Consider the following 12356-nt stretch of genomic DNA (forward strand, 5'->3'; position numbering starts at 1 on the left):
CATTGAAAATTGGATGTGTTAATCTACTACTCAATCTTTAAATGTGTTATTATGTATGTTATCAATTGAAATTTGAATGTGCTATGTTAACAGTTAACTTTTTTTTTTCTATAAGTCCAAGCAATGGAGACTTTGACCTTGAATAAGAGAATTTAATGAAAACAACCATATATGTTCTTTTACTTGTTTCATTCCATATTGATGAAGTTATTCGAGTTATATACTTATAGATAGATTGTTGGGTTTTTTGGATGTTTAATTTTTAGTGTTTAATTTGTTTCTTTAAAAGATTTGTTATGAAATCATAAGCTACAAAAGTAATACAAAATATTCGGGTTACTCGGGTTATTCGACTCCTTAATCATCTTGTACATGTTATTTGGATTATTCGGGCCGAAACCGAACTGAACCGAATAATACCCGAATCCAACCGAACTCGTATTGCTTATTTGGTTCGGTTTTCGGTTCATACAATTACCCTTATTCGGTTTTCGGTTTATTCGGGTCGGTTCGATTCGGTTCGGTTCCGACCCGAATAACATCCCTAGACACAAGCTTGTAAGCCTTGCATGCAATAAAGCTTATAAAGCTTGTTGAGATTGGTCTCTCTACCAATGTGGGACTCATTCCCACATTCGTCTCTTTTGCTGAACTTATTTTCAGATACCCATCTTTGAGTATCGATATCTCATTCACTTATACTCTATTTTGGACATATAATATATCGTTTCGAAGTCCTCATAGAGGAGAACACAAACCCACTTAGATTTTGTTATATATACAACATATGTATATATTTATATATGTCCAAAGTTAGTAAAAATATAAATATTTTTACCAAATTTCCAACATATTTTCTTACTGATTTATGCATGTTCTACAATTCTTGGTTATTGGTTTTGGTGCAATTCACAAGTCCGCATATTTTTCTAAAGGAATTTAGTTTTTTATTTTTCATTTGCTAATGCATTAGTGGATTCTAAACCACAATTTGGTTTTGTTTTCATAGAAGTTGATGCTTGAAGAACGGCCGACAAAATTGAAAGTGATTCTAAGCAACATTATTCTTTTAGAATGTATTACTGTCTTTGTTAGATTTCGATGTTTCCTTTCCCGATTTGAATGTTTTTTTAGTTTTATTCTTTAAAAATAAATGTAATTCTTAGTAATTGTTACCTGTATTGTATAAGAATTAATGTAATTTTTGTTATTATTTTTCAACTCATCGGTTCAAATTTTTGTTATTTTTCAAAATGTTCATTGAATTTGAATATGTATTATGTCCGAATATCATTCTAACAGAATCAGATCGTTTATGATTAAAAAAATATGTTCGATTTGAATGAACTAAAAAACAATCATAATTTTTAAAATTAAAAAATCAATTATCCCTTGAAATCCGATACATTCCATTTTTAAATATAATTTAATTTATGAAAAATGTTTGGACCACAAAGGATCCTTACATCCACACAATAGTTACAATCCACATTATAACCTAACATTATATATATATATATATATATATATATATATATATATATATATATATATATATATATATATATATATATATATATATATATATATATATATATATGGTTAGGATCAAATATGAATTAAAAATATTATGTGAATGTGTGACCAAATTGTAACCATTAGATGAGAAAAAATGAAGGGTTTTGATCCAAGGATACATGATATTATCATGTACTAGCATTTACTATATAATTTGAATTAATTAATTAAATAGAAAAATATAACGTTTACTAAGAGAGAGAAATTTAAGATTATATATATTTTAGGCAACTAATTTAAACTAGTTAATAAAAATTAGATGAAATCTTGGATTTTATTCAACATATTCAAATTAAACAAGATTTTTAGGAATATGAATTTCATTCTGTGCATCCAAAAAAAAAAAATTCAAGTTTCATTCAAGATTTCCTTTTTAGAATCACCATTATTAAAGAATAGGAATGCATATCTTGAAGAATAACGATTTGTATGAAAATAATAATTATTATTATTATTACAAATTACAAATGAAATATAGAACTTGAGACTTGTATATCATTTCATAAATCACGAACATTCTTAAAAAATAAAACTAAATTGCATACATTCTCAAAATATGATACAAGTACATTTTGTAAGAATTAAAAAGAAACTGATGCTAAGAATATTGTTGAAAGAATAAAATACATTCTTGAAAAGGAATACTAAACATTCTTGAAAGGAATATGATATACTCTTAATGATTAAATTGCATTCTGAAAGAATACAAATTATAAAAGAATAACAATTCTGAAAGAATATATGCAAAAGTTGGTGTTGAATACAGTTTGTGTTTTGTCTGTGGTGTTGGCTTGTCGGTTGTTTCATTTTTCAAGCAAGAGGGTGTTGATGGTTATTTCTCCAATCGATATCGATTACCACATGCATCACCATCCTCTCCTTCCATCTACTTGCATAAAAACACCATTATCAATACTTCATCATTGCAAACCACCACCATCAACCATTGGTAATTCTTTAAGAGTCATAATTCATTCTTTAAGAATCAAAAGAGATTTCTTTTGTTTAATGATTTTCTGTTTTATTCTAACATCAATCTGCAAAAGTATTGAACATCAATTTATATAATATTTTTTCTTTCGTACTTACAAAAAAATTGAAACAGGAATAAGAATCACAACTACTTTGAAACAAAAATAAGAAAATTCTCCAAGAATATTGAGAAATAAACTTTTTTTATTGCTCATCACTAGTCATAATACTCGGTTATTTATCATAAAATTCAAAAACAATGTTAACAAATTAACCTTCTTTTATCCATATAAGATTTAGTTCTGTAATAATTTTGATTCTTTATAAACGTGTTGTTTAAATTGTAACAAACATGTAATTACATTCATTAGTTACACATTTTATCCAATTTTTCTAATTGGGATAATTTGTTGAAAATGCTACTGGGTTTCAAAGATGGTTTTATGCAGGATGAAGATGACGATGCGTTAATCAGGGTTTGAAAGTGATAACCCTTTTTTAAGGGGTTAATAATTGATTTAATATATTTCCATAATTAATTGTAGTTAAAGTTATTATTATTTCCTTATCAAACGATTGGTCCAGAATTGGTTATATACTCACACAATACTTATGGTTTATATATGAACCTAACTCTCTCTCTCTCTCTCTCTCTCTATATATATATATATATATATATATATATATATATATATATATATATATATATATATATATATATATATATATATATATATATATATATACTAGTTTAAAACCCGTGGAAACCACGGTTATAAAATTAATTAAACTTTAACAATGAAAACTCAAAATAATTAATCAATTATTTTAAATAAATTATTAATTAACTGATATTTTTTTAGTTATATAAAATTTAATCGTTAATTTAAATAAATATATGACATTCTATCACCTTATAATTTATATTAATTTTATTTTAATTTTTATTCTAGTGTTATTGATTAATTTAATGTAATTAGAGTTGGAAATTTAAATTTTAAAATTTGAAATTAAGAATTAATAAGTTGACAAGTGGCATACATTAATTAGGAGGTATAATAGGATGACACATGACATAAGAAGAATAAAATCCACATTAACTATGAGGCTTAATATGATGACATATGTCAAAAGGAGATTAAAACTATTCTTTTATTAGAATAGAGATATATATATATATATATATATATATATATATATATATATATATATATATATTCTCATCCACTATTAAAATATAGTTTCCTATGGCTACATTGTTATAGAATATATTTTTGTGGGAACCTTGTTTCTAAGGCTGCTAGGCAATTATTAATTGTTAATTTCTGTCATAAGATATATATATATATATATATATATATATATATATATATATATATATATATATATATATATATATATATATCTTATGACAGAAATTAACAATTAATAATTGCCTAGCAGCCTTAGAAACAAGGTTCCCACAAAAATATATTCTATAACAATGTAGCCATAGGAAACTATATTTTAATAGTGGATGAGAATACTATAGTTTATAAATAATTGAATATGTAGTATCCACAATCACATGCTAATAAAATAATTAGAATGAATAAATTTCAACTGTTCATCTATCTTCATCTCTAGTTAAAGTGCCAAAGATTGCTTAATTACACCCACATCGAGACATATTTCTCTCCAATAAAACATATTGCCCCATTTTTTATTTATCTCCCATGACACTGAAATCTTGGAATATCTAAAAATATAATAAAATAAAAATTCAAATTCAGGAAGTTTTTAAAAATTGCTTCTTTTGGTATCTTTAGCCGCACTGTATGCAAATCTTGGAGTTTTACAAAAATACCTGCTCACAGTAAAGACAAATTTTGTTAGGCGACATTTCTGTCTTTAATTACTTATTGATTATTGTCTCTTATCATCACCCTGTGCTTCCACACCATGGAGCCAAGTTCCGGCTGTGCTCCTCCACCCTTTCTATCTCTCTCCGTCTGAAAACCGTCGTGCATTCCGGTAGCTCACCTAGATCAGCAAAAAACGACTCTTCATCTTCTCTAATTGAAAAAATCATTGCCATGTCGCTGTCTTCAACTACATCCCTAGTCATCAAAGGACTTTCTAGCATGGTTGATGATGTGGAGTCCAAGTCTGAGAACCACCCATATTGGTCCGTAATAAATGGTCCACATGATCCAACGTCGAGACTTGAGAACTTCTGCTCGGGTTCAAGCTGATCAGGTTCCGATTGTGTAATAAGAATTGGTGTTTCTTCTTCTATTCGGTCATCTGTGTTGGAAGTTTCTGCTTCAGTGGTTGGAGTGGAGGCGCTTGGAGGTGATGCGGGTGGTGGGTTTTGGTGGGGATGGTGATTATGGTTTCTAGAAGCCGGCCATGCGTGGTTGTGTTCACATGAATATGTCACCATCACCATTGTAGGGTCCGTCCGGCTTCTTTCTACTTGTTTTCTTGCTGGACATCCTTTGGAACTACTACACCTATAATAGCCCCTGTGAAAACAAATAATAATGGAGGTTTGTTAATATTATAATTGAATTAAATTGAAGATATATAACCACTTTGCGTAAATCATATCGCCTAGTATGACTGTATGAGTATCTTTACATGCAATTGTATTTCCCAAATTTAAAATTGTAGATTTCTAGAAAGCTTCAATCCGAAATTAATGTCGCTGTAAATGAGGTATGGTCTTGTAACAAGCTATTTACAGAAGAAAGAAATGCAAACTTTTGAGTTCATGATGATAATATTTAAAATTTATGACAATGGATTTAACTAATAAAAAAATACACATTAATAGCTATATTATAAATATAATATTTTACTGCAATTTTCTTGAATAATTATCAATATAAAATTCATGTTGTGTATGTTGTGTTTGGTTGACAAAAAAGATAGTTTCTTTATTGAGAGAAAATATGTACAACGGAAAATAGAATATAAAAATACATAATTAAATTTGTGATGATAAAATTTAAAATTAAGACATTGAATTTAATTGATGAAAATTTTCACAATTTAATGTCATATTGTAATTTTGTTATCAATATACTCATCGATATTTTGACGAAAATACATTTTAATTATCAAAAACGTCACCATGCTAGAAGAAATAAAATTGGCACTCCAATCTAAGACGATATCATTTAAAGTTATGACCAGGGATTTAATTAAATGAATTTAAAGATTTTAAAGGAAAAATGATATAATTAAAAGTATACTGCAAATTTTTTTTGAATGATTACTAATTTAAAAATCAGGTTTGATTAGTTCAACGTCATATTTTAGTAGCTAAATGATATGATGAAAGGTTTACTGCATTATTTTTAAATGATTTGATCCGATTCATGTTTTCACATTCGATTTAAAAATATATATTGTGATCATGTTACTCCGTCCTAAAGAAAAAAATTAATATAACTCAACTGATTATAAACTTAGTTTACGAAAGAAAAAAATTTTGAACAAATAATGGAGAAACTGATGAAACTGTAAATACCTAGGATAAGGAGATCCTTTGATGGGTTTCTGGCCGTATTTTCTCCAAGCCCAAGAATCAGACGGCGGAGCATTAGTCTCACCCTTAAGCCGAGATCCTTCAACGTCTTTGATCGGCACTTGAACCACTCTTTTATGTGTTCCTCTTCTACTGTAAACTCCAACAATTAACGTATGTCTTACAAGTATTCTAACTCATCCATATCTTGCAAATTGTTGGATCTTTTTTCTTGAGGAATTAAATTATGTTTGTATGTGTTTTGTGCTAGAATTTGACTCACCTTCTTTTAGGGGAGGAAGTAGATGTTGCCTTGGTGTCGTAGAACAGAGGTGAGGGCGGCGACTCATCACTGTTTTCCGGTGAGTTTTGATTGTCTTCTTGATGGAGGGTGAACGGATGAAATCCTACTTCCATGATCTATTAACTCCAGGTGTTTCTTGACAGATCCGCCACCTTTTCTTAGTGCCTTTATGTATAAAATTTTATATGCATATACAGTTACTAGGGCTAGCTGATGGCTGAAATGAATCGATGGCAGAAGTTTCTTTCGGAGAGAGAAAGAGAGAGATGGAGGAAGGTGATTGAAAGAATGGGGATGATCCGAAGAAATATATGGGGTCCGAAATGTTTGACAGATGGGCAATTGAATAGTATATAAGGGACGTGCAGGCAAATGTGAAAATAAAGCCAAATCCTAAAAGAGCATTTCACTTCATTTATTCCAATAATAATTAATACATACTTCATAATCATAAATAAAAATTAGTGCATTAGATTAAAATTACATGCTTATTCATAAAATGTGTTTTTATTAATAAAAGAATTTTGTATACACACATTAATAATATTATAATATATTACAATTAACTTTTGACATAAAACATGTTATGCAAGTTGTAATTTTTTTACTATACACTGTTAGGATGTGATAACCCTTCAACTCGTTAAATTTTAATGTAACGTCACATTATATTTTTTACTCTCCATATAATTCTATAGTTTTTACCTGCAATGCATTAAATTCTAAAAAGTTCAATTAAACATATTTATAAAATGTAATAATGCACATTTACTCAATAAAATGTTTCTTTTTTCCTATTGAAGAGTTCAACGACCACTGAATTTTATATCTAAACATCAATATTGTTAGAATTTACGTAAATATTTTCCACGGTTTTCTTCTCTCATTCGCATATCAAGTTTGGTCGAGCCTTAAAATTCTTTTCTGCGATAAGAAGAATGCCATAGCAATCCAACTCAACAATGAAATCTGGAATATTGTCACTGATGATTCCTCCCTTAGCGAGGATTATACACTAATCAAAACCATATCGGACATTCTTGATAACATTGAAGCATCGGTCCCGTAGGAGAATTTAGTTATGTACACCATCAACAGCCTCTCTTCAAAGTTCAGTTATGTTGCAAGCCTCATAAGACACCGCTCTCTATTACCAATATTTCTTGAGACACGATCTATGCTTCTTCCAAGGAGCAAAGGATGAATCAACTTCTAAATCTGGTGGTTCAAGATCTCACCCGGATTATTCATCTTCTCCCACGGTTCTTGTTGTCCAAAAATCAAGAAATAATTACAATAATCGTGGTGGGAATTCTTATGGATAGAGGTCGGTACAACTATGGAAGACAGAACAGTCAGTGGTGGTCATAGTGGCGACAATATTTATGGTTAACAGAAGAAAGGGTCTCACGCTCATCACTTGAGGTATCCAAATTTCTCACATTCGTTAACGTTCATGATATCTCCACAGATCTCAAATAAATATCCTATGTAAGCCTAATGGACTAATTCTATAACATTTGGATTTTTGGAATTATTCCTTTCAACCCTTCATTTAAAAATCTTCGTAAATTGGTCCTTAGCCAAGTACGTTAGGCGTACGTTGAGGTACGCAGGGCATACGATCAGCAGGGGAAAACCCTAATATTTAGGGTTTGTGCCCTATTAAAGCACATTAAGTTGCTTTGGGAGTTTGTATAACCACCCTCGACCTCTCCAAACCCTAAGAATGAAACCCTAATTGCCTTATGAGTATTTAGAGCTTGGAAGTGAACTTTGAAGGTGTTTTTGGTGATTTTGAAGGAAGAGGAACTTATGGAAGTTGCATTACTATAGCTAGAGCTTGTGGATCCAAAATCATCACCAACTTGGGAAGCTTTAGAGGTATAAAGCTCTTAACTTGATGGTTCTTTTGATAAATCTAGTTAGGTCTTGTTTTTATGCTTTTTATAGTTCTTTAAGCTATGCTTGAGAGTATGAGCTACTCCAAAAGTCAGAGATGGTTGATCTTGGCAATTTTTAGGTCCCTTTTTCATAAAAATGAAATAATAATGAGTTATCTTGGACCATGCATGATTTAGGGTTATTATTATGGTTCTTTTTTAGTATTGGATCCTTATATGTCATGAAAGGGTGTGACGTTGCCAACTTTACGTGTTAAGACATCATTTAGGATCAAATATGAGAATTTGGCTTAGTGGCATAATTGATTAAGAACTTAATGGAGAGTTGGGTTGACTGTGGAGTAAGCTAGGCGAATCTAGCTCGTACTGGCCACACATGGAGTACGCAGGGCGTAAGTCTGAGAATGCCGGGCATACTCAATAGCCGTTGGCTTTTATTGACGTTTGCATTTTAGGTGGTACTTGGACTATTAGGGTTTTGGGCCTTGTTGGGCTACTAGTCTTTCTGAATTTGGTCCATTGCTAGGCATTAGGCCTTCTTGGAATTGGGCCCATAGTGGGCTTCGAGTGTAATTTAGGAATTTAGGCAATATTGGGCCTGTTGCAGCCAATGGGTTAGGCCTCAATTGTTACGCCATGTGAGAAAATGGTAAAATGGTCTTTCACCCTGGAAGTTAGGAAAATGATTTAGAGACTTATTTATGGCTTATGGCCTAACTATTAATTGGGTTTTATTTGATTGATTAGCACAGGGACTTTTCGGATCAGTAGTCCGAGAATTTATCTGATTTTCAACAGTTTGAGGTGAGTCTCCTCACATTGTTAAGCGGTTCTAAGGAACCAATGTCGGCCCATAGCTTGTTATGATTAGGATGCTAGTTTTCTATGTGACTCTTGCATGTGTAGTATGTGATATATATACTGGGCGGGGTCCGATGCTAGGCAAGACTTGATGGGTGTATTGTATGTTATTTAACTTAATGATTCTTGCATGTTTTTATGTGTCTATATGAATTCCAGGCGGGGCCCGATGTTAGGCAGGGCCTGATGAATATGATAGGCGAGGCCCATCTCATGTTCTGGCAGATCTGTTCCGAGTAGGGCTCGATACCGGGCGGGGCCCGATGGTTGTTGGGCATGGCCCATTGTATGTTCGATATGTATGGTATAAGGTATTTTAGGAAACTCACTAAGCTTCGTGCTTACGGTTTTTTAGTTTATGTTTCAGGTACTTCTGGATCAAAGGGGAAGGGCTCAAGATGATTGCATCGCACACACCAAGTTGTTCCACATTTTATTGACTTGATGTACTTAGATGATTATTGATGCACTCTAATTTTCTTTTATGGTTTTATAAACACATTTTCGATGATGGTTTTATTATTATAAGAATGGAACTGTTGGTCTTAAATTTTGGGACGTTATAAATTGGTATCAGAGTCTTGCTTTGAGGGATTCAGGCACACTCTCAGTTGTGTCTAAACTCAAACTGAGGATTTGGTAGAGTTTTTTTTATATATAAAAGGAATATTATATAAAAGAATTTTCTAACAAAATAAATGGGTGTGGTGCATGCAATCGACTGAGCTCAAGTAAGTTTTCCCAAAATACTCATACATGTTTTATGTTATGCTTTGAACTGTGAATCTATGAATCGCATGCTAGATTAGGGCTAAGGATCTGCTCAGGATTGCGTGATAGAATGCTAGGAGAGATGCATTTGAATGCCTATTGTATGATCTTGTAGACTTGCATGCTAGTACAAATCAGTTAGTGATAGGATGGCATGTTTAGGTTATGCTTTATTCCGATTACTCGATGCTCGAATGCTGCTTACTTTTTGCTTTTAGGAGTTCCCGTTAACTTCAGCTAACTAGTAAACGAATATGCTAAGTTACATATTATTGAGACTAGATAATTTTAAAAGGTTAGGTTTTAACTCTATTTTGCAGCTCTTGTTTGAGTCCAACCGGTATATGGTGAGACCTTTCATTCGAAAAATTATCTAGGGTTAGTGATATGTAATTGTATTCGTGAGTTAATTAGAGGGTGTTAGGGGGAGTTCCTTCTGCAGCTAATGGACAAGAGTAGTGTGGGGGTTTCCCTAGGAAAACCTAGGAAGAGATTTGATGCTAGGAGCATTGTATTATTGAGGGTTGTATGTATAGATAAAGGAGTAACTTGGAGGATTCGTGGTGATCCTTAAGGACGGTACAGATAGATGTGGGAGGTAATATGGGCTCGTAATACTGAAAGCATAGGATCCATACTTAAGTCAAGGAAAGTTGCGATTATACCAAGAAGCCTATAGAGTATGGTATTGCTCGATGTATATATATATATATATATATATATATATATATATATATATATATATAGATGTGTGTGTGTGTGTGTGTTTTGATGGTTTGAATGGTCTATTTTTAGTATGGTGATCACTCAGGGAGGATCTGGTAGTGGTTCTGGTACCAGTGAGGGTTCGGGTTTGGGCTTTGCGCCGGACATTTGGATGATCAGATGTAGGAGTCCATTTCACCAAAGATTACCCGTAGCATTCTAGAGCAGACACTTGTGATATTTGGTGCGATCAAGGAGGGCATCATGGAGATTCTAGATGAGAGAATGGGTGTTTTTTCATTCTGAGATGGTGACGATGATGGGAGAGAAGGACCCGATTACAAGCAGGCATTGGTAGGTAGATGTCGGGAATGCCTTCCGATCTATCCTTTGTCCTAAGGATCCAAATGTCCGACTTGCATCATGTCTTCTGAAGGATAGAGCTCGAGACTGGTGGGAGGAGGTTGGGCACACCTTGGGAGGCGAGGTGATTAAGTCGATGACTTGGTAGGGTTTATGACAAGATTTTGGTCTGAGTTCGCACCTATGATTTACGTCTAGAAGTTGGCTAGGAAGTTTTAGAACCTTCGCCAGACTACTGAGACAGTAGCATAAATCATCGTTATGTTCCATTAAAGGGTGTTACTGGTTCCACAGTATGTTGCAGACGAGGAAATGAAGAAGGCGAGATACAATGAGATAATGAGGAGCGATATCCTGCAGTTTGTGAGCTGATCCAGTTGCAAGACACTGGAGGATATGATAGTGTGAGCTAGAGAGAGGGATATTGACGGAGATGGAGAGGAAGAGGAATCCAGATCAGGTTCAGGTTTCAGAGCATTCGGGGAAAAGTCCCAAGGTTTTTGATTTGAGGTCAAGGGGCTAGCAAGGTCGGGACCGCTATGGAAAGACACACGATGGGGTGTGCAGGGTGGGTGGTTCTAACTGCTTCAAGTATAGAAAGACGTTTCATTTTTAGTAGGGATTGCCCTGCCACCACCACCACCCAAGTATCTTATCTAATTTGCTTTCATTTCAATCAGAGGGTCCATAAGAAGGCCAATTTACCAAGTTTAGCAGCAGTGACACTAGTTGTAGCACCCGCTCCAGTGACTTTAAGGATAACGGATAGCCGCCATGGCAAGGTGGATGCACATGTTGTGAGGAGCAGGGATTTCTAGCTAACAACCGAGGAGGCTTGTGCAACACCAGATGTGGTGATGGATATGTCTCTTTTTCCTTATCTATTTATTTATGTTAATTTTCAACTTATATCTATGGGTTTTGTTTTAGGATCGTTCCTTGTGAATGGTATCATTGCTTTAGTATTCTTTGATTTGGGAGTTACCTGATCTTTATATCTCTTGCGCTCAGCAAAAGGTTTGACGATGCTCTGGGGAAGTTAGATTGTCCATTAGCATGGGAACAAGTTTATTATGGGGATGAATTGGTTGAGCCCCAATGGGGGAACAATTGATTACGAGTAGCAGTTGGTGTGTATCCGAGCCCGAAGTGGAGGAGAGTTTGTGATTTAGGGAGAGGGTGTTTAGTGCAGGCTGATTTATGTTTAGCAGCTAGGGCCAGATGCTATCTTCAGCAGAGTTATTCTAGATTCGTCGCCTATGTTATGGATACCCGAGAGAAAGGTAAGGCGACAATGGATAATATACCACTTGTTCAAGAATACCCGGATATGTTCCAGGATGACTTCCCTAGAGTGTCTCCGGAGAGGCAAGTAGAGTTTTAG

General features: G+C 33.2%; 1 protein-coding gene across 2 annotated transcripts; it reads right to left on the minus strand.

Moving 5' to 3' along the window:
- Positions 1 to 4104: 4104 nt before the first annotated feature.
- On the minus strand, positions 4105 to 6692 carry LOC111880854 (probable WRKY transcription factor 65). Of its 2 annotated transcripts, none has more exons than XM_023877270.2 (3): positions 6348 to 6692; positions 6068 to 6214; positions 4105 to 5057 (listed from the first exon to the last, which is right to left on the minus strand). In XM_023877270.2, the coding sequence occupies exons 1-3, from the start codon at positions 6479 to 6481 to the stop codon at positions 4472 to 4474; spliced, it is 867 nt and encodes a 288-aa protein (XP_023733038.1). In that variant the 5' UTR covers positions 6482 to 6692; the 3' UTR covers positions 4105 to 4471. The 2 variants fall into 2 exon arrangements, with proteins under 2 accessions (XP_023733038.1, XP_023733037.1); XM_023877269.2 differs by having other exon boundaries at positions 6068 to 6217; positions 6348 to 6691.
- Between the last annotated feature and the right edge of the window lie 5664 nt (positions 6693 to 12356).

The sequence above is a fragment of the Lactuca sativa genome, chromosome 7, assembly GCF_002870075.4.
Source record: "Lactuca sativa cultivar Salinas chromosome 7, Lsat_Salinas_v11, whole genome shotgun sequence".
Lineage (NCBI taxonomy): Eukaryota > Viridiplantae > Streptophyta > Magnoliopsida > Asterales > Asteraceae > Lactuca > Lactuca sativa.

What these genes read in the sequence shown, in the direction of transcription:
- LOC111880854 (XM_023877269.2), bottom strand. Translation starts at nt 6,481, where the DNA reads ATGGAAGTAGGATTTCATCCGTTCACCCTCCATCAAGAAGACAATCAA. An exon ending in ACTTCCTCCCCTAAAAGAAG is followed by an intron (nt 6,218 to 6,347) that starts GTGAGTCAAATT and finishes TGGAGTTTACAG; the next exon opens with TAGAAGAGGAACACATAAAA. An exon ending in AAAGGATCTCCTTATCCTAG is followed by an intron (nt 5,058 to 6,067) that starts GTATTTACAGTT and finishes TTGTTTTCACAG; the next exon opens with GGGCTATTATAGGTGTAGTA.